The sequence below is a fragment of the Petromyzon marinus genome, chromosome 85 (assembly GCF_048934315.1).
Source record: "Petromyzon marinus isolate PM22_M1 ecotype Great Lakes invasive population chromosome 85, UKy_Petmar_22M1.pri1.0, whole genome shotgun sequence".
In the NCBI taxonomy this organism is placed as follows: domain Eukaryota; kingdom Metazoa; phylum Chordata; class Hyperoartia; order Petromyzontiformes; family Petromyzontidae; genus Petromyzon; species Petromyzon marinus.
This window is the reverse complement of record NC_133750.1, coordinates 6,395,758-6,423,137: the sequence shown is the minus strand read 5'-3', so window position 1 is coordinate 6,423,137 and position 27,380 is coordinate 6,395,758. Positions and strand designations below refer to the sequence as shown.

The window sequence follows — 27,380 nt, the reverse complement described above, 5'->3', positions numbered from 1 at the left end:
CTTAGTTTTTTTCGGTAAAGTCACGTTGAAGAGAAACAACAAAATAATAAATATATAAAATATATATGTTTTATATATGTGTTTTATATATATTTTATTATTTTGTTGTTTCTCTTCAACGTGACTTTACCGAAAAAAAACTAAGAATATGAATTACTGCAGTCACGAAAGCTTTAAATCAAAATTCACATCAATTCTGTTTTTTTTTAAATTCGCGAGTTCAGAGCGTTCATTTTTTTGCTGATGTTGCTAATGGGTTTCTTAGCATTCTTAAGCTTAAAGGAGGCGACCTGGGCCTGGACTGTCTTCACTCCAACGCTGTCCTCTGGACAGTCCGGTCCCTTCGCCTGATGAAGGCCGCTTGTGTTGTGGCCGAAACGTCGTCGTGATTTTTTGTTACTTTATATTTTGTACCTACACTTGGTGACTTTACCGAATGGAACCAAAGAGTGTGGATCCTTGCAGTCACCAAAGCCTTAAATCTAGAAATACATTTTTTTTTATAATTTCGATTGAAAGCTTTCGTGAGTGCAGGGATTACTCTTTGTGTTTTTGGGTAAAGTCACGTATAAATAATAAGTAATAAAGTAACAGAATTTGTTATTTTATTAAAACCTAATAAATAATAAAATATAATTACTTTCTATTTTATTATTTCTTGTTTATAATTTGTTATTTTATTATTTCTTATTTATACGTGACTTTACCGAAAAAAACAAAGAATTTTGTTGTTTTATTTGTATTTTTTTATTTCCCTTCTACGTGACTTTACTTTAAAGAACCAAGAATATAAATTTTATGATTTTAACATTTCCCGCCTTTTCTCTCTACAACTTCCGGTTTCTCGTCGCTCGCCCCGTAGAGACTTCCGCTTCCGGGTCATGGCCGCTTCACCGTTCACGGAGTGAAGGTGACGTCACGCATAAATTATGATAACATATTCGTGCACGCTTTTGATTGGTGCACACGGTTTTTACCACGTCTATGCGCGCCTCCGGTTTGGTGAGAGCGGTTTTACGCCTTAAATTATGATAATCAGCGGACGTTTTTATTATTTAACTTCGAATAAAAAAGATTAACATTTTTTTATTAATAATTAACTTAATTTTCCCGCTCTTTATTTCTTCCGCTGCCACGCCCCCTTAGCCCCCCCTCCCCACCTCGCCACCCCTCCCTCCCCCGCCTCTCCCCCCTGCCCCTTCGCCCCGCCCCCTCACCACCCCCTCGCCACGCCCCCTCCTCCTTCACCCCCCCCCCAGCACCCCCCTTCGCCACCCCTCCCCCCTCTCTCCCTCCAACCTCCCCCCTGCCCCTTCGCCCCGCCCCCTCACCACCCCCTCGCCACGCCCCCTCTCCCTTCTCCCCGCCCCCCAGCACTCCCATTCGCCACCCCTCCCCCCTCACTCCCTCCACCCGCCCCCCGCCTTCGTCGCCCCGCCCACTCTCCACACCTCGCTTCCCCCCGCGGCCCTCAAACCACGCCCCCTTCCCTCACCCGCTCCTCCCCTCTTCCTTCGCCCCGCCCCCTCACAGCCCCCTCCCCACCCCCCCCGTAGCGACTTCCGCTTCCTGTCCGTGTCAACTTCACTCGGCTGCCACCCACCGCTTCGCGGGTTTCTCTCTCCGGCCGACAGCGACTCGTGAGGGGGGTCCGGCGACTCGTGGGGGGCCGTCGGGGGTGGAAATTGTCGACTGGTCGCTCAAGTTCTGAGGTAAAGTCGGGGTCGGAGCGTCGGACAAACGTCGTGCGGACGTTGGATGACGATTTTTTTTTATTTTATTTTAAATCAACACGCGTGTGAGCCGATAGGTTAATCGTAACACGTTGACGTGGCGTGTCTCCTGTGGTGTTTCTGTGTCTCTCACTGTCTCTGTGTCTGTCTCTGTCTGTCTCTGTGTCTCTCTCACTCTGTGTGTGTCTGTGTCTCACTCTGTCTCTGTGTCTCACTCTGTCTCTGTGTCTCACTCTGTCTCTGTGTCTCACTCTGTCTCTGTGTCTCACTCTGTCTGTCTCTGTGTCTCACTCTGTCTCTGTGTCTCTCACTCTGTCTCTCTCTGTCTGTCTCTGTGTCTCTCTCACTCTGTGTCTGTGTGTCTCACTCTGTCTCTGTGTCTCACTCTGTCTCTCTGTCTCTGTCTCACTCTGTCTCTCTGTCTCACTCTGTCTCACTCTGTCTCTCTGTCTCACTCTGTCTCTCTGTCTCTCTCTGTCTCACTCTGTCTCACTCTGTCTGTGTGTCTCACTCTGTCTCTGTGTCTCACTCTGTCTGTCTCTGTATGTCTCTGTGTCTAACACTCTGTCTCTGTGTCTCTCTCACTCTGTGTGTGTCTGTGTCTCACTCTGTCTCTGTGTCTCACTCTGTCTGTCTCTGTGTCTCTCTCACTCTGTCTGTCTCTGTGTCTCTCTCACTCTGTCTGTCTCTCTCACTCTGTCTCTCTCTCACTCTGTCTCTCTCTCTGTCTGTCTCTGTGTTTCACTCTGTCTCTGTGTCTCACTCTGTCTGTCTCTGTGTCTCACTCTGTCTCTGTGTCTCACTCTGTCTGTCTCTGTGTCTCTCACTCTGTCTCTCTCACTCTGTCTCTCTCACTGTGTCTGTGTCTCTGTCTGTCTCTGTGTCTCTCTCACTCTGTGTCTGTGTCTCTCACTCTGTCTGTGTCTGTCTCTCTCACTCTGTCTGTCTCTCTGTCTGTCTCTGTGTCTGTCTGTCTCTCTCACTTTGTCTCTCTCATTGTGTCTCACTCTGTCTCTCTCTGTCTCTCTCACTCTGTCTGTCTCTCTCACTCTGTCTGTCTCTCTCACTCTGTCTCTGTGTCTCACTCTGTCTCTGTGTCTCACTCTGTCTCTGTGTCTCACTCTGTCTCTGTGTCTCACTCTGTCTCTGTGTCTCACTCTCTGTCTCTGTCTCTCTCACTCTGTCTCTCTCACTCTGTCTCTCTCTGTCTGTCTCTGTCTGTCTCACTCTGTCTGTCTGTCTCACTCTGTCTGTCTCACTCTGTCTCTCTCATTGTGTCTCTCTCACTCTGTCTCTCTCTCTGTCTGTCTCTGTGTCTCTCACTCTGTCTCTGTGTCTCTGTCTGTCTCTCTCACTCTGTCTGTCTCACTCTGTCTGTCTGTCTGTCTCTCTCACTCTGTCTGTCTCACTCTGTCTCTCTCATTGTGTCTCAGTCTGTCTCACTCTGTCTGTCTCATCTCTGTCTGTCTGTCTCTCTCACTCTGTCTGTCTCACTCTGTCTCTCTCATTGTGTCTCAGTCTGTCTCACTCTGTCTGTCTCACTCTGTCTGTCTCACTCTGTCTCTCTCATTGTGTCTCAGTCTGTCTCACTCAGTCTGTCTCACTCTGTCTGTCTCACTCTGTCTGTCTCACTCTGTCTCTCTCATTGTGTCTCAGTCTGTCTCACTCAGTCTGTCTCACTCTGTCTGTCTCACTCTGTCTGTCTCACTCTGTCTGTCTCTCTCTGTCTGTCTCTGTCTCACTCTGTCTCTCTGTCTCTGTCTCACTCTGTCTCTCTGTCTCACTCTGTCTCTCTGTCTCTCTCTGTCTCACTCTGTCTCACTCTGTCTGTGTGTCTCACTCTGTCTCTGTGTCTCACTCTGTCTGTCTCTGTATGTCTCTGTGTCTAACACTCTGTCTCTGTGTCTCTCTCACTCTGTGTGTGTCTGTGTCTCACTCTGTCTCTGTGTCTCACTCTGTCTGTCTCTGTGTCTCTCTCACTCTGTCTCTCTCTCACTCTGTCTCTCTCTCTGTCTGTCTCTGTGTCTCACTCTGTCTCTGTGTCTCTCTCTGTCTGTCTCTGTGTCTCTCACTCTGTCTCTCTCACTCTGTCTCTCTCACTGTGTCTGTGTCTCTGTCTGTCTCTGTGTCTCTCTCACTCTGTGTCTGTGTCTCTCACTCTGTCTGTGTCTGTCTCTCTCACTCTGTCTGTCTCTCTGTCTGTCTCTGTGTCTGTCTGTCTCTCTCACTCTGTCTCTCTCATTGTGTCTCACTCTGTCTCTCTCTGTCTCTCTCACTCTGTCTGTCTCTCTCACTCTGTCTGTCTTTCTCACTCTGTCTCTGTGTCTCACTCTGTCTCTGTGTCTCACTCTGTCTCTGTGTCTCACTCTGTCTCTGTGTCTCACTCTGTCTCTGTGTCTCACTCTGTCTCTGTGTCTCACTCTCTGTCTCTGTCTCTCTCACTCTGTCTCTCTCACTCTGTCTCTCTCTGTCTGTCTCTGTCTGTCTCACTCTGTCTGTCTGTCTCACTCTGTCTGTCTCTGTCTCTCTCTGTCTGTCTGTCTCACTCTGTCTGTCTCTGTCTCACTCTGTCTGTCTCTGTCTCTCTCTGTCTGTCTGTCTCACTCTGTCTGTGTCTCTCACTCTGTCTGTCTCATTCTGTCTGTCTCACTCTGTCTGTCTGTCTGTCTCACTCTGTCTCTCTCTGTCTGTCTCTGTCTGTCTCACTCTGTCTGTCTGTCTCACTCTGTCTGTCTGTCTCACTCTGTCTGTCTCTGTCTCTCTCTGTCTGTCTCACTCTGTCTGTCTCTGTCTCTCTCTGTCTGTCTCACTCTGTCTCTCTCATTGTGTCTCTCTCACTCTGTCTCTCTCTCTGTCTGTCTCTGTGTCTCTCACTCTGTCTCTGTGTCTCTGTCTGTCTCTCTCACTCTGTCTGTCTCACTCTGTCTCTCTCATTGTGTCTCTCTCACTCTGTCTCTCTCTCTGTCTGTCTCTGTGTCTCTCACTCTGTCTCTGTGTCTCTGTCTGTCTCTCTCACTCTGTCTGTCTCACTCTGTCTGTCTGTCTGTCTCTCTCACTCTGTCTGTCTCACTCTGTCTCTCTCATTGTGTCTCTCTCACTCTGTCTCTCTCTCTGTCTGTCTCTGTGTCTCTCACTCTGTCTCTGTGTCTCTGTCTGTCTCTCTCACTCTGTCTGTCTCACTCTGTCTGTCTGTCTCACTCTGTCTCTGTCTCACTCTGTCTGTCTCTGTCTCTCTCTGTCTGTCTCTGTCTCTCTCTGTCTGTCTCACTCTGTCTCTCTCATTGTGTCTCAGTCTGTCTCACTCTGTCTGTCTCACTCTGTCTGTCTCACTCTGTCTCTCTCATTGTGTCTCTCTCACTCTGTCTGTCTCACTCTGTCTGTCTCACTCTGTCTGTCTGTCTGTCTCTCTCACTCTGTCTGTCTCACTCTGTCTCTCTCATTGTGTCTCAGTCTGTCTCACTCTGTCTGTCTCACTCTGTCTGTCTCACTCTGTCTCTCTCATTGTGTCTCAGTCTGTCTCACTCAGTCTGTCTCACTCTGTCTGTCTCACTCTGTCTCTCTCACTCTGTCTGTCTCTCTCTGTCTGTCTCTGTGTCTCACTCTGTCTCTGTGTCTCACTCTGTGTCTGTGTCTCACTCACTCTGTCTGTCTCTGTGTCTCTCACTCTGTCTCTGTGTCTGTGTCTCTCTCACTCTGTCTGTCTCACTCTGTCTGTCTCTGTGTCTCACTCTGTCTCTGTGTCTCACTCTGTCTGTCTCTGTGTCTCTCACTCTGTCTCTCTCACTCTGTCTGTTTCTCTGTCTGTCTCTGTGTCTCTCACTCTGTCTCTGTGTCTGTGTCTCTCTCACTCTGTCTGTCTCACTCTGTCTGTCTCTGTGTCTCACTCTGTCTCTGTGTCTCACTCTGTCTGTCTCTGTGTCTCTCACTCTGTCTCTCTCACTCTGTCTGTTTCTCTGTCTGTCTCTGTGTCTCTCACTCTGTCTCTCTCTGTCTGTCTCACTCTGTCTGTCTCTCTCACTCTGTCTCTGTTTCTCACTCTGTCTGTCTCTGTGTCTCTCACTCTGTCTCTCTCTGTCTGTCTCACTCTGTCTGTCTCTCTCACTCTGTCTGTCTGTCTCTCACTCTGTCTGTCTCTGTCTCTCTCACTCTGTCTCTCTCTGTCTGTCTCTGTCTGTCTCACTCTGTCTGTCTGTCTCACTCTGTCTGTCTCTGTCTCTCTCTGTCTGTCTCACTCTGTCTGTGTCTCTCACTCTGTCTGTCTCATTCTGTCTGTCTCACTCTGTCTGTCTGTCTCTCTCACTCTGTCTGTCTCACTCTGTCTCTCTCATTGTGTCTCAGTCTGTCTCACTCTGTCTCTCTCACTCTGTCTCTCTCTGTCTGTCTCACTCTGTATCTCTCACTCTGTCTGTCTCTGTGTCTCTCACTCTGTCTGTCTGTCTCTCTCACTCTGTCTGTCTCTGTGTCTCACTCTGTCTGTGTCTCACTCTGTGTCTCTCACTCTGTGTCTCACTCTGTGTCTGTGTCTCTCACTCTGTGTCTCACTCTGTCTGTCTCTGTGTCTCTCACTCTGTCTGTCTCTGTGTCTCTCTCACTCTGTCTGTCTCTGTGTCTCTCACTCTGTCTGTCTCTGTCTGTCTCTGTCTGTCTCACTCTGTCTGTCTGTCTCACTCTGTCTGTCTCTGTGTCTCTCACTCTGTCTGTCTCTGTGTCTCTCACTCTGTCTGTCTCTGTGTCTCTCTCACTCTGTCTGTCTCTGTGTCTCTCACTCTGTCTGTCTCTGTGTCTCTCACTCTGTCTGTCTGTCTGTCTCTCTCACTCTGTCTTGTCTCTGTCTCACTCACTCTGTCTGTCTCTCTCACTCTGTCTCTGTCTCTGTGTCTCTCTCACTCTGTCTGTCTCTGTCACTCTGTCTGTCTCTGTGTCTCTCACTCTGTCTCTGTCACTCTGTCACTCTGTGTCTGTCTCTGTGTCTCTCACTCTGTCTGTCTCTGTCACTCTGTCTGTCTCTGTCTCTCTCACTCTGTCTGTCTCTGTGTCTCTCACTCTGTCTCTGTGTCTCTCACTCTGTCTCTGTGTCTCACTCTGTCTGTCTCTGTGTCTCACTCTGTCTGTCTGTCTCTCTCACTCTGTCTGTCTCTGTGTCTCTCACTCTGTCTCTGTGTCTCTCTCACTCTGTCTCTGTCACTCTGTCACTCTGTGTCTGTCTCTGTGTCTCTCACTCTGTCTCTGTGTCTCTCACTCTGTCTGTCTCTGTCTCTCACTCTGTCTCTCTCTGTGTCTCTCTCACTCTGTCTGTCTCTGTGTCTCTCACTCTGTCTGTCTCTGTCTCTGTGTCTCTCACTCTGTCTGTCTCTGTCTCTCACTCTGTCTCTCTCTGTGTCTCTCTCACTCTGTCTGTCTCTGTCTCTCTCACTCTGTCTGTCTCTGTGTCTCTCACTCTGTCTGTCTCTGTGTCTCTCACTCTGTCTGTCTGTCTCTGTGTCTCTCACTCTGTCTGTCTCTGTCTCTCTCACTCTGTCTGTCTCTGTGTCTCTCACTCTGTCTGTCTCTGTGTCTCTCACTCTGTCTGTCTCTGTGTCTCTCACTCTGTCTGTCTGTCTCTGTGTCTCTCACTCTGTCTGTCTCTGTCTCTCTCACTCTGTCTGTCTCTGTGTCTCTCACTCTGTCTGTCTCTGTGTCTCTCACTCTGTCTGTCTCTGTGTCTCTCACTCTGTCTGTCTCTGTGTCTCTCACTCTGTCTGTCTCTGTGTCTCTCACTCTGTCTGTCTCTGTGTCTCTCACTCTGTCTGTCTCTGTGTCTCTCACTCTGTCTGTCTCTGTCTCTCTCACTCTGTCTGTCTCTGTGTCTCTCACTCTGTCTGTCTCTGTCTCTCTCACTCTGTCTGTCTCTGTCTCTCTCACTCTGTCTGTCTCTGTGTCTCTCACTCTGTCTGTCTCTGTGTCTCTCACTCTGTCTGTCTGTCTCTCACTCTGTCTTGTCTCTGTCTCACTCACTCTGTCTGTCTCTGTGTCTGTCACTCTGTCTGTCTCTCTCACTCTGTCTGTCTCTCTCTCACTCTGTCTCTGTCTCTCTCTCACTCTGTCTGTCTCTGTCTCTCTCACTCTGTCTGTCTCTGTGTCTCTGTGTCTCTCACTCTGTCTGTCTCTGTCACTGTCTGTCTCTGTCTCTCTCACTCTGTCTGTCTCTGTGTCTCTCACTCTGTCTCTGTGTCTCTCACTCTGTCTGTCTCTGTGTCTCTCACTCTGTCTCTCTCACATTGTCTCTCTCACTCTGTCTGTCTCTGTGTCTCTCACTCTGTCTGTCTCTGTGTCTCTCACATTGTCTCTCTCCCCGTGTCATTCTCTCTGGGTGACTGAGTGGGTGACTGATTGGGCGAGTGACTGAGTGAGTGGCTGAGCGAGTGGCTGACTGCGTAGCTGAGTGAGTAGCTGAGTGACTGAGTGAGTAGCTGAGTAAGTGACTGTCTGAGTGAGTGACTGAGTGAGTGAGTAGCTGAGTAAGTGACTGTCTGAGTGAGTGACTGAGTGAGTGAGTGGCTGAGTGACTGTCTGAGTGAGTGACTGAGTGAGTGAGTGGCTGAGTGAGTGAGTGACTGAGTGAGTGGCTAAGTGACTGTCTGAGTGAGTGACTGAGTGAGTGAGTGGCTGAGTGAGTGAGTGGCTGAGTGAGTGAGTGGATGAGTGAGTGGCTGAGTGAGTGGGAGACTGATTGTCTGAGTGAGTGAGTGGCTGAGTGAGTGAATGACTGAGTGAGTGGCTGAGTGAGTGAGTGGCTGAGTGAGTGAGTGACTGAGTGAGTGGCTAAGTGACTGTCTGAGTTAGTGAGTGGCTGAGTGAGTGGCTGAGTGAGTGGGAGACTGATTGTCTGAGTGAGTGAGTGGCTGAGTGAGTGACTGAGTGAGTGAGTGGCTGAGTGAGTGAGTGGCTGAGTGATTGTCTGAGTGAGTGAGTAGCTGAGTGAGTGAGTAGCTGAGTGATTGTCTGAGTGAGTGAGTAGCTGAGTGATTGTCTGAGTGAATGAGTAGCTGAGTGCGTGAGTGGCTGAGTGAGTGGCTGAGTGAGTGGCTGAGTGAGTGACTGACTGAGTGAGTGGCTGAGTGAGTGGCTGAGTGAGTGACTGACTGAGTGAGTGGCTGAGTGAGTAGCTGAGTGAGTGAGTGAGTAGCTGAGTGAGTGACTGAGTGAGTGACTGAGTGGGTGACTGAGTGGGTGACTGACTGAGTGAGTAGCTGAGTGACTGAGTGAGTGGCTGACTGAGTAACTGAGTGAGTGACTGAGTGACTGAGTAACTGAGTGAGTAACTGAGTGAGTGACTGAGTGAGTGACTGAGTGAGTGAGTAACTGAGTGAGTAACTGAGTGAGTAACTGAGTGAGTAACTGATTGAGTGACTGAGTGAGTGACTGAGTGACTGAGTGGCTGACTGACTGAGTGAGTGAGTGAGTAACTGAGTGAGTAACTGAGTGAGTGACTGACTGAGTGAGTAACTGAGTGAGTGAGTAACTGAGTGAGTGACTGAGTGGCTGAGTAACTGAGTGAGTAACTGAGTGACTGAGTGAGTGACTGACTGAGTGACTGACTGAGTGAGTGAGTGAGTGACTGAGTGAGTGACTGAGTGACTGAGTGACTGAGTGAGTGACTGAGTGACTGAGTGGCTGACTGACTGAGTGAGTGAGTAACTGAGTGAGTAACTGAGTGAGTGACTGACTGAGTGAGTAACTGAGTGAGTGAGTAACTGAGTGAGTGACTGAGTGGCTGAGTAACTGAGTGAGTGACTGAGTGAGTGACTGACTGACTGAGTGACTGAGTGACTGAGTGAGTGAGTGACTGAGTGACTGAGTGACTGACTGACTGAGTGACTGAGTGAGTGACTGAGTGAGTGACTGAGTGAGTGACTGAGTGAGTGACTGACTGAGTGAGTGACTGACTGACTGAGTGAGTGACTGAGTGACTGACTGAGTGAGTGACTGACTGACTGAGTGACTGAGTGACTGACTGAGTGACTGACTGAGTGAGTGAGTGAGTGAGTGACTGAGTGAGTGACTGAGTGACTGACTGACTGAGTGAGTGACTGAGTGACTGACTGAGTGAGTGACTGACTGAGTGACTGAGTGACTGACTGAGTGACTGACTGAGTGAGTGAGTGAGTGACTGAGTGAGTGACTGAGTGAGTGACTAAGTGAGTGACTGAGTGACTGACTGACTGACTGAGTGACTGACTGAGTAACTGACTGACTGACTGAGTGACTGACTGAGTGACTGACTGACTGACTGAGTGACTGACTGACTGACTGAGTGAGTAACTGAGTGAGTAACTGATTGAGTAACTGAGTGAGTGACTGAGTGAGTGACTGAGTGAGTGAGTAACTGAGTGAGTGACTGACTGAGTGACTGACTGAGTGACTGACTGAGTGACTGACTGAGTGACTGACTGAGTGAGTGAGTGACTGAGTGAGTGACTGAGTGACTGACTGAGCGACTGACTGAGTGACTGACTGAGTGAGTGAGTGACTGAGTGAGTGACTGAGTGACTGACTGAGTGACTGACTGAGTGACTGACTGAGTGACTGACTGAGTGAGTGACTGACTGAGTGACTGACTGAGTGACTGACTGAGTGAGTGAGTGACTGACTGAGTGACTGAGTGACTGACTGACTGACTGAGTGACTGACTGACTGAGTGACTGACTGAGTGACTGAGTGACTGACTGAGTGACTGAGTGACTGAGTGACTGACTGAGTGAGTGAGTGACTGACTGACTGACTGACTGACTGACTGAGTGACTGACTGAGTGACTGACTGAGTGACTGACTGACTGACTGACTGACTGACTGAGTGACTGACTGACTGAGTGACTGACTGACTGACTGACTGACTGACTGACTGACTGAGTGACTGACTGACTGACTGAGTGACTGAGAGTAATCTCTCCCCCCGCAGTGAGCCAGCGATGGCTCCTCTCCGTGTGGCTCTCCTCCACCCTGACCTGGGCATCGGTGGAGCTGAGAGGCTCTGTGTGGACGTGGCTCTGAGCCTGCAGGAGCGTGGCCACACCGTGCACGTGTTCACCGCCCACCACGATCACTCACACTGCTTCCCAGAGACCACCGACGGGACTCTCAAGGTTGGGGATTGGTCACTCAGTCACTCACTCACTCACCCACCCAGTCACTCACTCACACTGCTTCCCAGAGACCACCGACGGGACTCTCAAGGTTGGGGATTGGTCACTCACTCAGTCAGTCAGTCACTCAGTCACTCAGTCACCCACCCAGTCACTCACTCACACTGCTTCCCAGAGACCACCGACGGGACTCTCAAGGTTGGGGATTGGTCACTCACTCAGTCAGTCACTCAGTCACTCAGTCAGTCACTGAGTCACTCACTCAGTCACTCACTCAGACACTCAGTCAGTCACCCACCCACTCACCCACTCAGTCACTCACTCACCCACTCACCCACTCACCCACTCACTCACTCACCCACTCACCCACTCACTCACACTGCTTCCCAGAGACCACCGACGGGACTCTCAAGGTTGGGGATTGTCACTCAGTCAGTCAGTCAGTCACTCAGTCAGTCACTCAGTCAGTCACTCACTCACTCACTCACCCAGTCACTCACTCACTCACCCAGTCACTCACTCACACTGCTTCCCAGAGACCACCGACGGGACTCTCAAGGTTGGGGATTGGTCACTCACTCACTCACCCAGTCACTCACTCACTCACCCAGTCACTCACTCACTCACACTGCTTCCCAGAGACCACCGACGGGACTCTCAAGGTTGGGGATTGGTCACTCACTCACTCACCCAGTCACTCACTCACTCACCCAGTCACTCACTCACCCAGTCACTCACTCACTCACCCAGTCACTCACTCACACTGCTTCCCAGAGACCACCGACGGGACTCTCAAGGTTGGGGATTGTCACTCAGTCACTCACTCAGTCAGTCACTCACCCACCCAGTCACTCACTCACACTGCTTCCCAGAGACCACCGACGGGACTCTCAAGGTTGGGGATTGGTCACTCAGTCACCCACTCACTCACTCAGTCACTCAGTCACTCACTCAGTCAGTCAGTCACTCACTCAGTCACTCACTCACTCACTCAGTCACTCACACTGCTTCCCAGAGACCACCGACGGGACTCTCAAGGTTGGGGATTGGTCACTCACTCACTCAGTCACTCAGTCAGTCACTCAGTCAGTCACTCACTCAGTCAGTCACTCACTCAGTCACTCAGTCACTCAGTCACTCACTCAGTCACTCAGTCACTCACTCAGTCACCCACTCACCCAGTCACTCACTCACACTGCTTCCCAGAGACCACCGACGGGACTCTGAAGGTTGGGGATTGGTCACTCACTCACTCACCCAGTCACTCACTCACACTGCTTCCCAGAGACCACCGACGGGACTCTGAAGGTTGGGGATTGGTCACTCACTCACTCACCCAGTCACTCACTCACTCACCCAGTCACTCACTCACACTGCTTCCCAGAGACCACCGACGGGACTCTGAAGGTTGGGGATTGGTCACTCACTCACTCACCCAGTCAGTCAGTCACTCAGTCAGTCAGTCAGTCACTCACTCACTCACCCAGTCACTCACTCACACTGCTTCCCAGAGACCACCGACGGGACTCTCAAGGTTGGGGATTGGTCACTCAGTCAGTCACTCAGTCAGTCAGTCACTCAGTCAGTCACTCACTCAGTCACTCACTCACTCAGTCAGTCACTCACTCAGTCACCCACTCACCCAGTCACTCACTCGCACTGCTTCCCAGAGACCACCGACGGGACTCTCAAGGTTGGGGATTGGTCACTCAGTCAGTCACTCAGTCAGTCAGTCACTCAGTCACTCAGTCAGTCACTCACTCAGTCACTCACTCACTCAGTCAGTCACTCACTCAGTCACCCACTCACCCAGTCACTCACTCACACTGCTTCCCAGAGACCACCGACGGGACTCTCAAGGTTGGGGATTGGTCACTCAGTCAGTCAGTCAGTCACTCAGTCAGTCAGTCACTCATTCACTCAGTCAGTCACCCACTCACTCACTCAGTCAGTCACTCAGTCAGTCACTCAGTCAGTCAGTCACTCAGTCACTCAGTCACTCACTCACTCAGTCAGTCACTCACTCAGTCAGTCACTCACTCAGTCACTCAGTCACTCACTCAGTCAGTCACTCACCCAGTCACTCACCCACTCACTCACCCACCCAGTCACTCACTCACACTGCTTCCCAGAGACCACCGACGGGACTGTCAAGGTTGGGGATTGGTCACTCACTCACTCACCCACTCACTCACTCACTCAGTCACTCAGTCACTCACTCAGTCACTCAGTCAGTCAGTCACTCAGTCATTCACTCAGTCACTCAGTCAGTCAGTCACCCACTCACCCACTCACTCAGTCACTCAGTCAGTCAGTCACTCAGTCACTCACTCACACACTCAGTCACTCACTCACACTGCTTCCCAGAGACCACCGACGGGACTCTCAAGGTTGGGGATTGGTCACTCACTCACTCAGTCAGTCACTCACCCAGTCATACAGTCAGTCAGTCAGTCACTCACCCAGTCACTCACTCAGTCACTCAGTCAGTCAGTCACTCAGTCACTCACTCACTCACCCAGTCACTCACTCACACTGCTTCCCAGAGACCACCGACGGGACTCTCAAGGTTGGGGATTGGTCATTCAGTCAGTCAGTCAGTCACTCAGTCAGTCAGTCACTCATTCACTCAGTCAGTCACCCACTCACTCACTCAGTCAGTCACTCAGTCACTCACTCAGTCACTCACTCAGTCACTCACTCACTCACTCAGTCACTCACTCACACTGCTTCCCAGAGACCACCGACGGGACTGTCAAGGTTGGGGATTGGTCACTCACTCACCCAGTCACTCAGTCAGTCACTCAGTCACTCAGTCAGTCACTCAGTCACTTAGTCAGTCACTCACTCAGTCACTCACTCACTCAGTCAGTCAGTCACCCACTCACCCACTCACTCAGTCACTCAGTCAGTCAGTCAGTCACTTAGTCAGTCACTCACTCAGTCACTCACTCACTCAGTCAGTCAGTCACTCACTCAGTCACTCAGTCACTCACTCAGTCACTCAGTCACTCAGTCAGTCACTCACTCAGTCAGTCACTCAGTCACTCAGTCACTCACCCAGTCACTCACTCAGTCACTCACTCAGTCACTCACTCAGTCACTCAGTCACTCAGTCACTCACTCAGTCACTCACTCAGTCACTCACTCAGTCACTCACTCAGTCACTCACTCAATTACTCACTCACTCAGTCAGTCAGCCACTCAGTCACTCAGTCAGTCACTCAGTCACTCACTCAATTACTCACTCACTCAGTCAGTCAGCCACTCAGTCACTCAGTCACTCACTCACACTGCTTCCCAGAGACCACCGATGGAACTGTGAAGGTTGGGGATTGTCACTCAGTCATTCAGTCAGTCACTCAGTCAGTCAGTCACTCAGTCAGTCACTCAGTCAGTCAGTCACCCACTCACTCAGTCACTCAGTCAGTCACTCAGTCACCCACCCACTCACTCACTCACCCACCCACTCACTCACTCACTCACCCACTCACCCACCCACTCACTCACCCACTCACTCACTCACTCAGTCACTCAGTCACCCACCCACTCACCCACCCACTCACTCACCCACCCACTCACCCAGTCACTCACTCAGTCACTCAGTCACCCACTCACCCACTCACTCAGTCACTCACTCAGTCATTCAGTCACTCAGTCACTCAGTCACTCACTCAGTCACTCACCCACCCACTCATTCAGTCAGTCACTCACTCACTCAGTCACTCACTCACTCAGTCACTCACTCAGTCAGTCATTCAGTCACTCACTCAGTCACTCACTCAGTCAGTCAGTCACTCAGTCACTCACCCAGTCACTCACTCACCCACTCAGTCACTCACTCAGTCACTCAGTCACTCACTCACCCAGTCACTCACTCACTCAGTCACTCACTCAGTCAGTCATTCAGTCACTCACTCAGTCACTCACTCACTCAGTCAGTCACTCAGTCACTCACTCAGTCACTCACCCACCCACCCACCCACTCACCCACCCACCCACCCCCCCACCCCCCCACCCACTCACCCACCCACCCACCCCCCCACCCACCCACCCCACCCACCCCACCCACCCCTGTGTGTGTGTAGGTGACTGTAGCAGGTGATTGGCTCCCTCACAGCGTGTGTGGCTGGGGGCGGGCTCTATGCGCGTGGCTGAGGATGTTCTATTTGGCGTTCTGCGTTGTCTACTTCAGCGGGGACCCGGGAGGCCCCTTCCACGTGGCCATCTGTGACCAGGTGCCAGCCGCGGTGCCTCTCTTGAGGTGAGGCGCTCAGAGGGGAGGGCGCCGCTTTAGCCCCCTCTCTTAACTCTCTCTTAACTCTCTCTTAGCTCTCTCTTAACTCTCTCTCTTAACTCTCTCTTAACTCTCTCTTTAAACTCTCTCTTAGCTCTCTCTTAGCTCTCTCTTAACTCTCTCTTAACTCTCTCTTAACTCTCTCTTAACTCTCTCTTAACTCTCTCTTTAAACTCTCTCTTAGCTCTCTCTTAACTCTCTCTTAACTCTCTCTTTAAACTCTCTCTTTAAACTCTCTTAAAACTCTCTCTTAGCTCTCTCTCTTAACTCTCTCTTTAAACTCTCTCTTAACTCTCTAAACTCTCTCTTAGCTTTCTCTCTCTTAACTCTCTCTTAACTCTCTCTTAGCTCTCTTAACTCTCTCTCTTAACTCTCTCTTAACTCTCTCTCTCTTAACTCTCTCTTAGCTCTCTCTTAACTCTCTCTCTCTTAACTCTCTCTTTAAACTCTCTCTTATCTCTCTCTTAACTCTCTCTAAACTCTCTCTTAACTCTCTGTTAACTCTCTCTTAACTCTGTCTTTAAACTCTCTCTCAACTCTCTCTTAACTCTCTCTTAACTCTCTCTTAACTCTCTCTTAGCTCTCTTAACTCTCTCTTAACGCTCTCTTAACTCTCTCTCTCTTAACTCTCTCTCTCTCTTAACTCTCTCTTAACTCTCTCTCTCTCTTAACTCTCTCTTAACTCTCTCTTAACTCTCTCTTAACTCTCTCTTAGCTCTCTCTTAACTCTCTCTTAACTCTCTCTCTCTCTTAACTCTCTCTTAACTCTCTCTTAACTCTCTCTTAACTCTCTCTTAGCTCTCTCTTAACTCTCTCTTTAAACTCTCTCTTAACTCTCTCTCTTAACTCTCTCTCTTAACTCTCTTAACTCTCTCTTAACTCTCTTAACTCTCTCTTAACTCTCTCTTAACTCTCTCTTAACTCTCTCTCGCTCTTAACTCTCTCTCGCTCTTAACTCTCTCAACTCTCTCTTAACTCTCTCTTAACTCTCTCTTAGCTCTCTCTTAACTCTCTCTCTTAACTCTCTCTTAACTCTCTCTTTAAACTCTCTCTTAACTCTCTCTCTTAACTCTCTCTTAACTCTCTCTTAGCTCTCTCTCTCTTAACTCTCTCTTAACTCTCTCTTAACTCTCTCTTAGCTCTCTCTTAACTCTCTCTTAACTCTCTCTTAACTCTCTCTTAACTCTCTCTCTTAACTCTCTCTCTCTTAACTCTCTCTCTCTTAACTCTCTCTCTTAACTCTCTCTTAACTCTCTCTTAACTCTCTCTTTTACTCTCTCTTTTACTCTCTCTTATCTCTCTCTTAACTCTCTCTTAACTCTCTCTTAACTCTCTCTTAACTCTCTCTCTCTTAACTCTCTCTTAACTCTCTCTTAACTCTCTCTTAACGCTCTCTCTTAGCTCTCTCTTAACTCTCTCTCTTAACTCTCTCTTAACTCTCTCTTAACTCTCTCTTAACTCTCTCTCTTAACTCTCTCTCTTAACTCTCTCTTAACTCTCTCTTAACTCTCTCTTAACTCTCTCTTTTACTCTCTCTTATCTCTCTCTTAACTCTCTCTTAACTCTCTCTTAACTCTCTCTCTTAACTCTCTCTTAACTCTCTCTTAACTCTCTCTTAACTCTCTTAGCTCTCTCTTAACTCTCTCTTAACTCTCTCTTAGCTCTCTCTTAACTCTCTCTTAGCTCTCTCTTAACTCTCTCTCTTAACTCTCTCTTAACTCTCTCTCTTAACTCTCTCTTTAAACTCTCTCTTAACTCTCTCTTAGCTCTCTCTTAACTCTCTCTTAGCTCTCTCTTAACTCTCTCTTAACTCTCTCTTAACTCTCTCTCGCTCTTAACTCTCTCTTAACTCTCTCTTAACTCTCTCTCTTAACTCTCTCTTAACTCTCTCTCTCTTAACTCTCTCTCTTAACTCTCTCTCTTAACTCTCTCTTAGCTCTCTCTCTTAACTCTCTCTTAACTCTCTCTCTTAACTCTCTCTTTTAACTCTCTCTTAACTCTCTCTTAACTCTCTTTTAACTCTCTCTTAACTCTCTCTTAACTCTCTCAACTCTCTCTTAACTCTCTCTTAACTCTCTCTTAAAACTCTCTCTTAAAACTCTCTCTTAGCTCTCTCTTAACTCTCTCTTAGCTCTCTCTTAACTCTCTCTCTTAACTCTCTCTTTAAACTCTCTCTTAACTCTCTCTTAGCTCTCTCTTAACTCTCTCTTAACTCTCTCTTAACTCTCTCTCGCTCTTAACTCTCTCTTAACTCTCTCTTAACTCTCTCTTAACTCTCTCTTAACTCTCTTAACTCTCTCTTAACTCTCTCTTAACTCTCTCTTAACTCTCTCTCGCTCTTAACTCTCTCTCGCTCTTAACTCTCTCAACTCTCTCTTAACTCTCTCTTAACTCTCTCTTAACTCTCTCTTAACTCTCTCTCTTAACTCTCTCTCTTAACTCTCTCTTAGCTCTCTCTTAGCTCTCTCTTAACTCTCTCTTAACTCTCTCTCTCTTAACTCTCTCTCTTAACTCTCTCTTAACTCTCTCTTAACTCTCTCTTAACTCTCTCTCTTAACTCTCTCTCTTAACTCTCTCTTAACTCTCTCTCTTTTACTCTCTCTTAACTCTCTCTTAACTCTCTCTTAACTCTCTCTCTTAACTCTCTCTCTTAACTCTCTCTTAACTCTCTCTTAGCTCTCTCTTAACTCTCTCTTATCTCTCCATTATCTCTCTATTCATCTCTCTATTATCTCTCTATTTATCTCTCTCTTATCTCTCTCTTATCTCTCTCTTATCTCTCTCTTATCTCTCGCTTATCTCTCGCTTATCTCTCCATTATCTCTCTATTTATCTCTCTCTTATCTCTCTATTTATCTCTCTCTTATCTCTGTCTTATCTCTCTCTTGTCTCTTATCTCTCTCTTATCTCTCTCTTATCTCTCTCTTATCTCTCTCTTATCTCTCTCTTATCTCTCTCTTATCTCTATCTTGTCTCTCTCTCGTCTCTCTCTTATCTCTCTCTTATCTCTATCTTGTCTCTATATTATCTCCATTATCTCTCCCTTATCTCTCCCTTATCTCTCCCTTATCTCTCTCTTATCTCTCCCTTATCTCTCCCTTATCTCTCCCTTATCTCTCCCTTATCTCTCTCCCTTATCTCCCCCTTGTCTCTCTCCCCCACAGGCTGTGCACCACAATAAGGGTGGTCTTCTACTGCCACTACCCAGACCTGTTACTCTCCCTTATCTCTCTCTTATCTCTCCCTTATCTCTCCCTTATCTCTCCCCCTTATCTCTCTCCCCCACAGGCTGTGCACCACAATGAGGGTGGTCTTCTACTGCCACTACCCAGACCTGTTACTCTCCCTTATCTCTCCCTTATCTCTCTCTTATCTCTCCCTTATCTCTCCCTTATCTCTCCCTTATCTCTCTCTTATCTCTCTCTCCCTTATCTCTCTCTCCCTTATCTCTCTCCCCCACAGGCTGTGCACCACAATGAGGGTGGTCTTCTACTGCCACTACCCAGACCTGCTCCTGTCTCCACGCTCCGCTCCGTTCTCCCTCAGGAGGTTCTATCGTCTGCCCCTGGACCACGCTGAGGAGTGGGCTACAGGCCTGGCACATCGCCTCTGTGTGAATTCACGGTTCACCGGTAACCCACGGCAACCACCGCAGCCACCACCGGATTATCTCCGTAGCAACCGCCGTAGCAACCGCCATAGCAACCACGGATAATCACCATAGCAACCGCCATAGCAACCACTGATAATCACCATAGCAACCGCCATAGCGACCACGGATAACCACCATAACGACCGCCATAGCAACCACGGATAATCACCATAGCAACCGCCATAGCGACCACGGATAATCACCATAGCAACCGCCATAGCGACCACGGATAGTCACCATAGCGGCCGCCATAGCAACCGCCATAGCAACCACGGATAATCACCACAGCAACCGCTATAGCAACCACTGATAATCACCATAGCGACCGCCATAGCAACCGCCATAGCAACCACGAATAATCACCATAGCGACCGCCATAGCAACCACGAATGATCACCATAGCGACCGCCATAGCAACCATGGATAGTCACCATAGCAACCGCCATAACAACCACGGATTATCACCATAGCGACCGCCATAGCAACCACCATTGCAACCACGAATAATCACCATAGCGACCATCATAGCAACCACCATAGCGGCCATAGCAACCACCACCATCACCACCACCACAACCACCACCATCGCTACCACAACCATCACCACCACCACCACAACCACCACCATCACCACATCACCACCACTACAACCATCACCACAACCACCACAGCCACCACCACAACAGCCACCACAACCACCATCGCTACCACCACTACAACCACCACAACCACCACAACCACTACCACAACAACAACCACCACAACCATCACCACAACAACCACCACCACAACAACCACAACAACAACCACAACAACACAACAACAACAACCACAACAACAACCACAACAACAACCACAACAACCACAACAACAACCACAACAACACAACAACAACACAACAACAACAACAACCACAACAACAACCACAACAACACAACAACAACATCAACAACCACAACAACCACAGCTACGATTACCGTAACGAATATCCTCTCTCCCCCCCCCACTCTCCTCCCCACTCCCCCCATCATCTCCCCCCACCACCACCATCTCCTCCCCACCACCACCATCTCCCCCCACCACCACCATCTCTCCCCCCACCACCTCTCCCCCCACCACCACCACCATCTCCCCCCACCACCACCACCATCTCCCCCCACCACCACCATCTCCCACCACCACCATCTCCCCCCACCACCACCACCATCTCCCCCCACCACCACCATCTCCCACCACCATCTCTCCCCCCACCACCACTACCATCTCCCCACCACCACAACCACCACCACCATCTCCCCCCACCACCACCACCAACATCTCCCCCCACCACCACCACCACTCTCACCACCACCACCACCTCTCCCCCCACCACCACCATCTCCCCCCACCACCACCACCACCATCTCTCCCCCCACCACCACCACCACCATCTCCCCCCCCCACCACCACCACCATCTCTCCTCCCACCACCACCACCATCTCCCCCCACCACCACCACCAACATCTCCCCCCACCACCACCATCACTCTCACCACCACCACCACCTCTCCCCCCACCACCACCATCTCCCCCCACCACCACCACCATCTCCCCCCACCACCACCACCACCATCTCCCCCCCCCACCACCACCACCATCTCTCCCCCCACCACCACCACCACCATCTCTCCCCCCACCACCACCACCACCATCTCTCCCACCACCACCACCACCATCTCCCACCACCACCATCACCACCATCTCCCACCACCACCACCACCACACAGCGTCGGTCTTCAGGGAAACTTTCCCCTCTCTCAGCCACCGCCCTCTGCGGGTGATCTACCCCTCGGTGAGGCTCTCTCCACTGCTGGACCGTGGTGACGGTGGTGGTGGTGGTGGTGGCGGTGGTGGTGGCGGTGGTGACGGTGGTGGTGGTGGTGGTGGTGATGGTGGTGATGGTGGTGGTGGAGGTGGTGGAGGGCCTCAGGCAGACGATTTGGCCTCGCTCGGCCTGCCACCGGGCGTCTTCACATCACGGAGAACCATCTTGTTCCTGTCCATCAATCGCTACGAGCACAAGAAGGGTCTGGAGCTAGCGCTACACGCCATGGGTAAGACACAGAGAGACACAGAGACACAGAGAGACACACACAGACACACACACACAGACACACAGAGACAGAGAGACATCTTGTTCCTGTCCATCAATCGCTACGAGCACAAGAAGGGTCTGGAGCTAGCGCTACACGCCATGGGTGAGACACACAGACACACAGACAGACACACAGAGACAGAGACACAGAGTCACACAGACACAGAGACACAGACAGAGAGAAACAGAGACACAGACACACAGACACAGAGACACAGAGACACAGACACACAGACAGAGACACAGAGACACACAGACACACAGACACACAGAGACACAGACACAGACACAGACAGAGACACACAGAGACACAGAGACACAGACACACAGAGACACAGACACACAGACAGACACAGAGACACAGAGACACAGACACACAGAGAGACAGACACAGAGACAGAGAGACATCTTGTTCCTGTCCATCAATCGCTACGAGCACAAGAAGGGTCTGGAGCTAGCGCTACACGCCATGGGTGAGACACAGAGACACAGAGACAGAGACACAGACAGACACACACAGACACACAGACACAGAGACACAGACACAGAGACACAGAGACACAGACACAGAGACACAGAGACAGAGAGACAGAGAGACATCTTGTTCCTGTCCATCAATCGCTACGAGCACAAGAAGGGTCTGGAGCTAGCGCTACACGCCATGGGTAAGAAACACAGACACAGAGAGACACAGAGACACAGACAGAGACACAGACAGACACACAGAGACACACAGAGAGACAGAGACACAGAGACAGAGAGACATCTTGTTCCTGTCAATCAATCGCTACGAGCACAAGAAGGGTCTGGAGCTAGCGCTACACGACATGGGTGAGACACACAGAGACAGAGACACAGACACACAGACAGAGAGACAGAGACACAGAGACACAGACACACAGAGAGACAGAGACACAGAGACAGAGAGACACAGAGACACAGACACACAGAGACAGACAGACAGACAGAGACACAGAGACACACAGACAGAGAGACACAGACACACAGAGACAGACAGACAGAGACACAGACAGAGACACACAGACACACAGACACAGAGACACAGACAGAGAGACACAGACAGAGAGACACAGAGACACACAGACAGAGACACACAGAGACAGAGAGACACAGAGACAGAGAGACACAGAGACAGAGAGACACAGACACAGAGACACAGACACACAGAGACAGACAGACAGACAGAGACACAGAGACACACAGACAGAGAGACACAGACACACAGAGACAGACAGACAGAGACAGAGACACAGACAGAGACACACAGACACAGAGACACAGACAGAGAGACACAGACAGAGAGACACAGAGACACACAGACAGAGACACACAGAGACAGACAGACACAGAGACAGAGAGACACAGAGACAGAGAGACACAGACACAGAGACACAGACACACAGACAGAGAGACACAGAGACACAGAGACAGACACAGAGACAGAGAGACATCTTGTTCCTGTCCATCAATCGCTACGAGCACAAGAAGGGTCTGGAGCTAGCGCTACACGACATGGGTAAGACACACAGACACAGACACAGACAGAGACAGAGAGACACGGGGACACAGACAGAGACACAGACAGAGACACAGACACAGAGACAGAGACACAGACACAGACAGAGACAGAGAGACACGGGGACACAGACAGAGACACAGAGACACAGACAGAGACACAGACAGAGACACAAACACAGACACAGAGACACAGAGACAGTGTCTATGGGTCTCTGTGAATCTCACCACTGCCCCATCATCCTCACTCTCCTCACCACCCTCACCACCCTCACCACCCTCACCCACTCACCACCACCCTCACCACCCTCACCACCCTCACCACCCTCACCCACTCACCACCACCCTCACCCACTCACCACCCTCACCCACTCACCACCCTCACCACCACCCTCACCCACCCACCACCCTCACCACCCTCACCCCCCTTCCTCACCACCACCACCACCCTCACCCACTCACCACCACTCTCACCACCACCCTCACCACCCTCACCCCCCTTCTTCACCCACCCTCACCCACCCTCACCACCCTCACCCCCCTTCCTCACCCTCACCTCACCCCCCTTCCTCACCCACTCACCACCCTCACCACCCTCACCCCTCACCCACCCCCCTAGCCCACCTGCGCCCGCTGCTGTCCCCCCGCGTGTGGCCGAGTTGCCACTTGGTGGTGGCCGGTGGCTTCGACCCCCAGAGCCCGGAGAACGCCGCTGTGCTGGAGGGCCTGCGGGCCATGGCCCTGGCTTTGGGCCTCCGTCGCCACGGCGACAACCATGGCGGTAACCACGGCGACAGTAACCATGGTGACAGTAACCACGGTAACAACCACGGTGACAACCACGTGACCTTCCTGAAGTCTCCGTGCGAGGCACTGAAGCTGAGCCTGTTGGCCTGCTGCCGCGCCGTTCTCTACACGCCGCCCAGGGAGCACTTCGGCATCGTGCCGCTGGAGGCCATGGCAGCCGCGAGGCCAGTCATCGCCGTTGACTCGGGGGGGCCGCTGGAGACGGTGGCGGCGGGGGGGGGGGGCTCGGGGGGCGCGAGGGGGGGCTCGGGGGGGGGCAGGGGGGGCGGCAGGGGGGGCGGGGGTGGTGGTGGTGGTGGTGGTGATGGTGGTGGAGGTGGTGGTGGTGGTGGTGGAGGTGGTGGTGGAGGTGGTGGTGGACTTGGTGGTGGTGGAGGTGGTGGTGGAGGTGGTGGTGGTCGTGGTGGTGGGGGTAGAGGTGGAGGTGTTGGTGGAGGTGGTGATGATGGTGGTGGTAGTGGTGGTGGTGGTAGTGGTGGTGGTGGAGGTGGTGGTGGTGATGGTGGTGATGGTGGTGGTGGTGGAGGTGATGGTGGTGGTGGTAGTGGTGGTGGTGGAGGTGATGGTGGTGGAGGTAGTGAGAGTGGTAGAGGTGGTGGTGATGGTAGAGGTGGTAGAGGTGGACGTGGTGGTGGTGGACTTGGTGGTGGTGGTGGTGGACTTGGTGGTGGTGGTGGTAGAGTTGGTGGAGTTGGTGAGAAGGTGGAAGGGATTCGGAGGAGGAGGTGGACAAAGGAGGAGGAGCAGGAGCAGGATGATGGTGGTGGTGATGATGATGGTGGTAGAGGTGGTGGTGATGGTGGTGGTGGTGGTGATGATGATGGTGGTGATGATGGTGATGATGATGGTGATGCTGGTGATGATGATGGTGATGATGATGCTGGTGATGATGATGGTGGTGATGGTGGTGATGATGATGATGATGGTAGTGATGATGATGATGAAACCGAGCCAGGCCCAGGTTTCCTGCTCCCCGCGGAGGCCGAGGTGTGGGCCCGAGCCCTCTGTCGCCTGGCGATGCGGCCCAGCCTGGCAAGGGCGATGGGGCAGGCCGGCCGGGCGAGGGTCAGGGCTCACTTCTCGTGGGAGGCCTTTGGCAGGCAGGTGGAGGAGGTGGTGAGTGGGGTGAGTGAGTGGGATGGTGAGGTGGTGGTGAGGTGAGTGGGTGGGTGGGTGAGTGGGTGGGGTGGTGAGTGGGTGAGTGAGTGGGTGAGTGAGTGGGTGAGTGAGTGGGTGAGTGGGTGGGTGAGTGAGTGGGTGAGTGGGTGAGTGAGGGGGTGAGGTGAGTGGGTGAGTGAGTGAGTGAGTGGGTGAGTGAGTGAGTGGGTGGGTGAGTGAGTGGGTGAGTGAGTGAGTGGGTGGGTGGGTGAGTGAGTGGGTAAGTGAGTGAGTGAGTGGGTGAGTGGGTGGGTGAGTGGGTGAGTGAGTGAGTGGGTGAGTGGGTGGGTGAGTGGGTGAGTGGGTGGGTGAGTGGGTGAGTGGGTGGTTGAGTGGGTGGGTGAGTGGGTGAGCGGGTGGGTGAGCGGGTGAGTGAGTGGGTGAGTGAGTGAGTGAGTGGGTGAGTGGGTGGGTGAGTGGGTGAGTGGGTGGGTGAGTGAGTGAGTGGGTGAGTGGGTGAGTGGGTGAGTGGGTGGGTGAGTGAGTGAGTGGGTGGGTGAGTGAGGGGGTGAGGTGAGTGAAGTGGTGAGTGAGTGGGATGGTGAGGTGGTGGTGAGGTGAGTGGGTGGGTGGGTGAGTGGGGTGGTGAGTGGGTGGGTGAGTGAGTGGGTGGGTGAGTGGGTGAGTGGGTGAGTGAGTGGGTGAGTGAGGGGGTGGTGGTGAGTGAGTGGGTGGGTGAGTGGGTGGGTGGGTGAGTGGGTGGTGGTGAGGGGTGAGGGGGTGGTGGTGAGGGGGTGGTGAGGGGGATGGGGGTGAGTGGTGGTGAGGGTGAGGCAGGGAGTGGTGGTGCAGTGGTTAGCGCACTGTGTAGCGAGGGCCTCTCTCTCTGTGTGTATACTGATGAATAATTATTAAATGATTTCACCTGATGCTCAATATTTGTTGTTGTTGTTGTTATTTTTGTATTTTCCCTTCCCCTCCTGATGAAGGTGGCTTGCGTTGTGATCGGAACGTCGGTGTTTAAAAAAAGCAAATTTTATTTATTTATTTTTCTATCTACGTCACAACTTGACCGACAGAAACACAACAAAGTGGATTCCTGCAGTGACAAAAGTTTAAAGTCGAAACATTGTGACGTGTTTATGATGTGTGTGTGGGTGTGTGGGTGGGTGTGTGGGTGGGTGAGTGGGTGTGTGGGTGGGTGAGTGTGTGGGTGTGTGGGTGGGTGTGTGGGTGGGTGAGTGAGTGGGTGTGTGGGTGTGTGGGTGGGTGTGTGGGTGGGTGAGTGAGTGGGTGTGTGGTTGGTGTGGGTGTGGGTGAGTGGGTGTGTGGGTGTGTGGGTGAGTGGGTGTGTGGGTGTGTGGGTGTGTGGTTGGGTGTGGGTGGGTGTGTGGGTGGGTGGTTGGGTGAGTGGGTGGGTGGGTGTGTGGGTGGGTGAGTGGGTGGGTGTGTGGGTGGGTGAGTGGGTGGGTGGGTGGGTGAGTGGGTGGGTGAGTGAGTGAGTGGGTGGTTGAGTGAGTGAGTGGGTGGGTGAGTGGGTGTGTGGGTGGGTGAGTGAGTGGGTGTGTGGGTGGGTGTGTGGGTGGGTGTGTGGGTGGGTGTGTGGGTGCGTGAGTGAGTGAGTGGGTGTGTGGGTGGGTGTGTGGGTGGGTGTGTGGGTGGGTGTGTGGGTGGGTGAGTGAGTGGGTGTGTGGGTGGGTGTGTGGGTGGGTGGGTGAGTGAGTGGGTGAGTGAGTGAGTGAGTGGGTAAGTGAGTAGGTGAGTGAGTGGGTGGGTGAGTGGGTGGGTGAGTGAGTGTGTGAGTGGGTGTGTGAGTGAGTGGGTGGGTGTGTGGGTGGGTGAGTGAGTGGGTGAGTGAGTGGGTGAGTCAGTGGGTGAGTGAGTGAGTCAGTGGGTGAGTGAATGAGTGAGTGGGTGAGTGGGTGGGTGAGTGAGTGGGTGGGTGGGTGAGTGGGTGGGTGAGTGAGTGGGTGGGTGAGTAAGTGAGTAGGTGAGTGAGTGGGTGGGTGAGTGGGTGGGTGAGTGAGTGGGTGGGTGGGTGTGTGGGTGGGTGGGTCGGTGAGTGGGTGGGTGAGTGAGTGGGTGAGTGAGTGGGTGGGTGAGTGGGTGGGTGGGTGGGTGAGTGAGTGGGTAAGTGGGTGGGTGGGTGTCTGGGTGAGTGGGTGAGTGGGTGGGTGAGTGGGTGGGTGAGTGGGTGGGTGAGTGAGTGGGTGGGTGAGTGGGTGAGTGGGTGAGTGGGTGGGTGGGTGAGTGAGTGGGTGGGTGTGGGTGGGTGAGTGGGTGAGTGGGTGGGTGGGTGAGTGAGTGAGTGGGTGGGTGGGTGGGTGAGTGGGTGGGTGAGTGAGTGGGTGAGTGAGTGAGTGCGGGAGTGGGTGGGTGGGTGGGTGAGTGCGTGGGTGAGTGAGTAGGTGGGTGAGTGAGTGGTGAGTGAAAGGGTGAGTGGGTGGGTGGGTGAGTGAGTTGGTGGGTGAGTGGATGGGTGATGAGTGAGTGGTGAGTGAGTGGGTGGGTGAGTGAGTGCGTGAGTGAGTGGATGAGTGGGTGAGTGGTGAGTGAGTGAGTGGATGGGTGATGAGTGAGTTGTGAGTGGTGGGGTGAGTGAGTGGGTGTGAGTGAGTGGGTGAGTGAGTGAGTGGGTGGGTGGGTGAGTAGGGGTGTGAGGGTGGTGGTGACGGTGGTGAGGGGGATGGGGGTGAGTGGTGGTGAGGGTGAGGCAGGGAGTGGTGGTGCAGTGGTTAGCGCACTGTGTAGCGAGGGCCTCTCTCTCTGTGTGTATACTGATGAATAATTATTAAATGATTTCACCTGATGCTCAATATTTGTTGTTGGTGTTATTTTTTTATTTTTCCTTCCCCTCCTGATGAAGGTGGCTTGCGTTGTGATCGGAACGTCGGTGTTTAAAAAAAAACAAATTTTATTTATTTATTTTTCTATCTACGTGACAACTTAACCAACAGAAACACAACAAAGTGGATTCCTGCAGTGACAAAAGTTTAAAGTC

General features: G+C 51.7%; 1 protein-coding gene across 1 annotated transcript; it reads left to right on the top strand.

The window, feature by feature from the left end:
- The first annotated feature begins 1,543 nt into the window (after positions 1-1,543).
- ALG2 (ALG2 alpha-1,3/1,6-mannosyltransferase) lies at positions 1,544-25,487 on the top strand. Its single transcript, XM_076057954.1, has 8 exons — positions 1,544-1,712; positions 10,672-10,855; positions 14,944-15,119; positions 18,615-18,784; positions 20,571-20,897; positions 23,094-23,515; positions 24,310-24,385; positions 25,459-25,487. Exons 2-8 carry the CDS (start codon positions 10,682-10,684, stop codon positions 25,485-25,487), a joined length of 1,374 nt encoding a protein of 457 aa, XP_075914069.1. The 5' UTR covers positions 1,544-1,712; positions 10,672-10,681.
- Positions 25,488-27,380: the final 1,893 nt, after the last annotated feature.

Excerpts from the sequence above, each read along its gene's own strand:
- ALG2 (XM_076057954.1), top strand. The coding sequence starts at position 10,682 with ATGGCTCCTCTCCGTGTGGCTCTCCTCCACCCTGACCTGGGCATCGGT. Across the intron at positions 10,856-14,943 it reads CCACCGACGGGACTCTCAAG|GTGACTGTAGCAGGTGATTG; the intron begins GTTGGGGATTGG and ends GTGTGTGTGTAG. Across the intron at positions 23,516-24,309 it reads GGGGGGGGGGCTCGGGGGGC|CCTGGCAAGGGCGATGGGGC; the intron begins GCGAGGGGGGGC and ends GATGCGGCCCAG.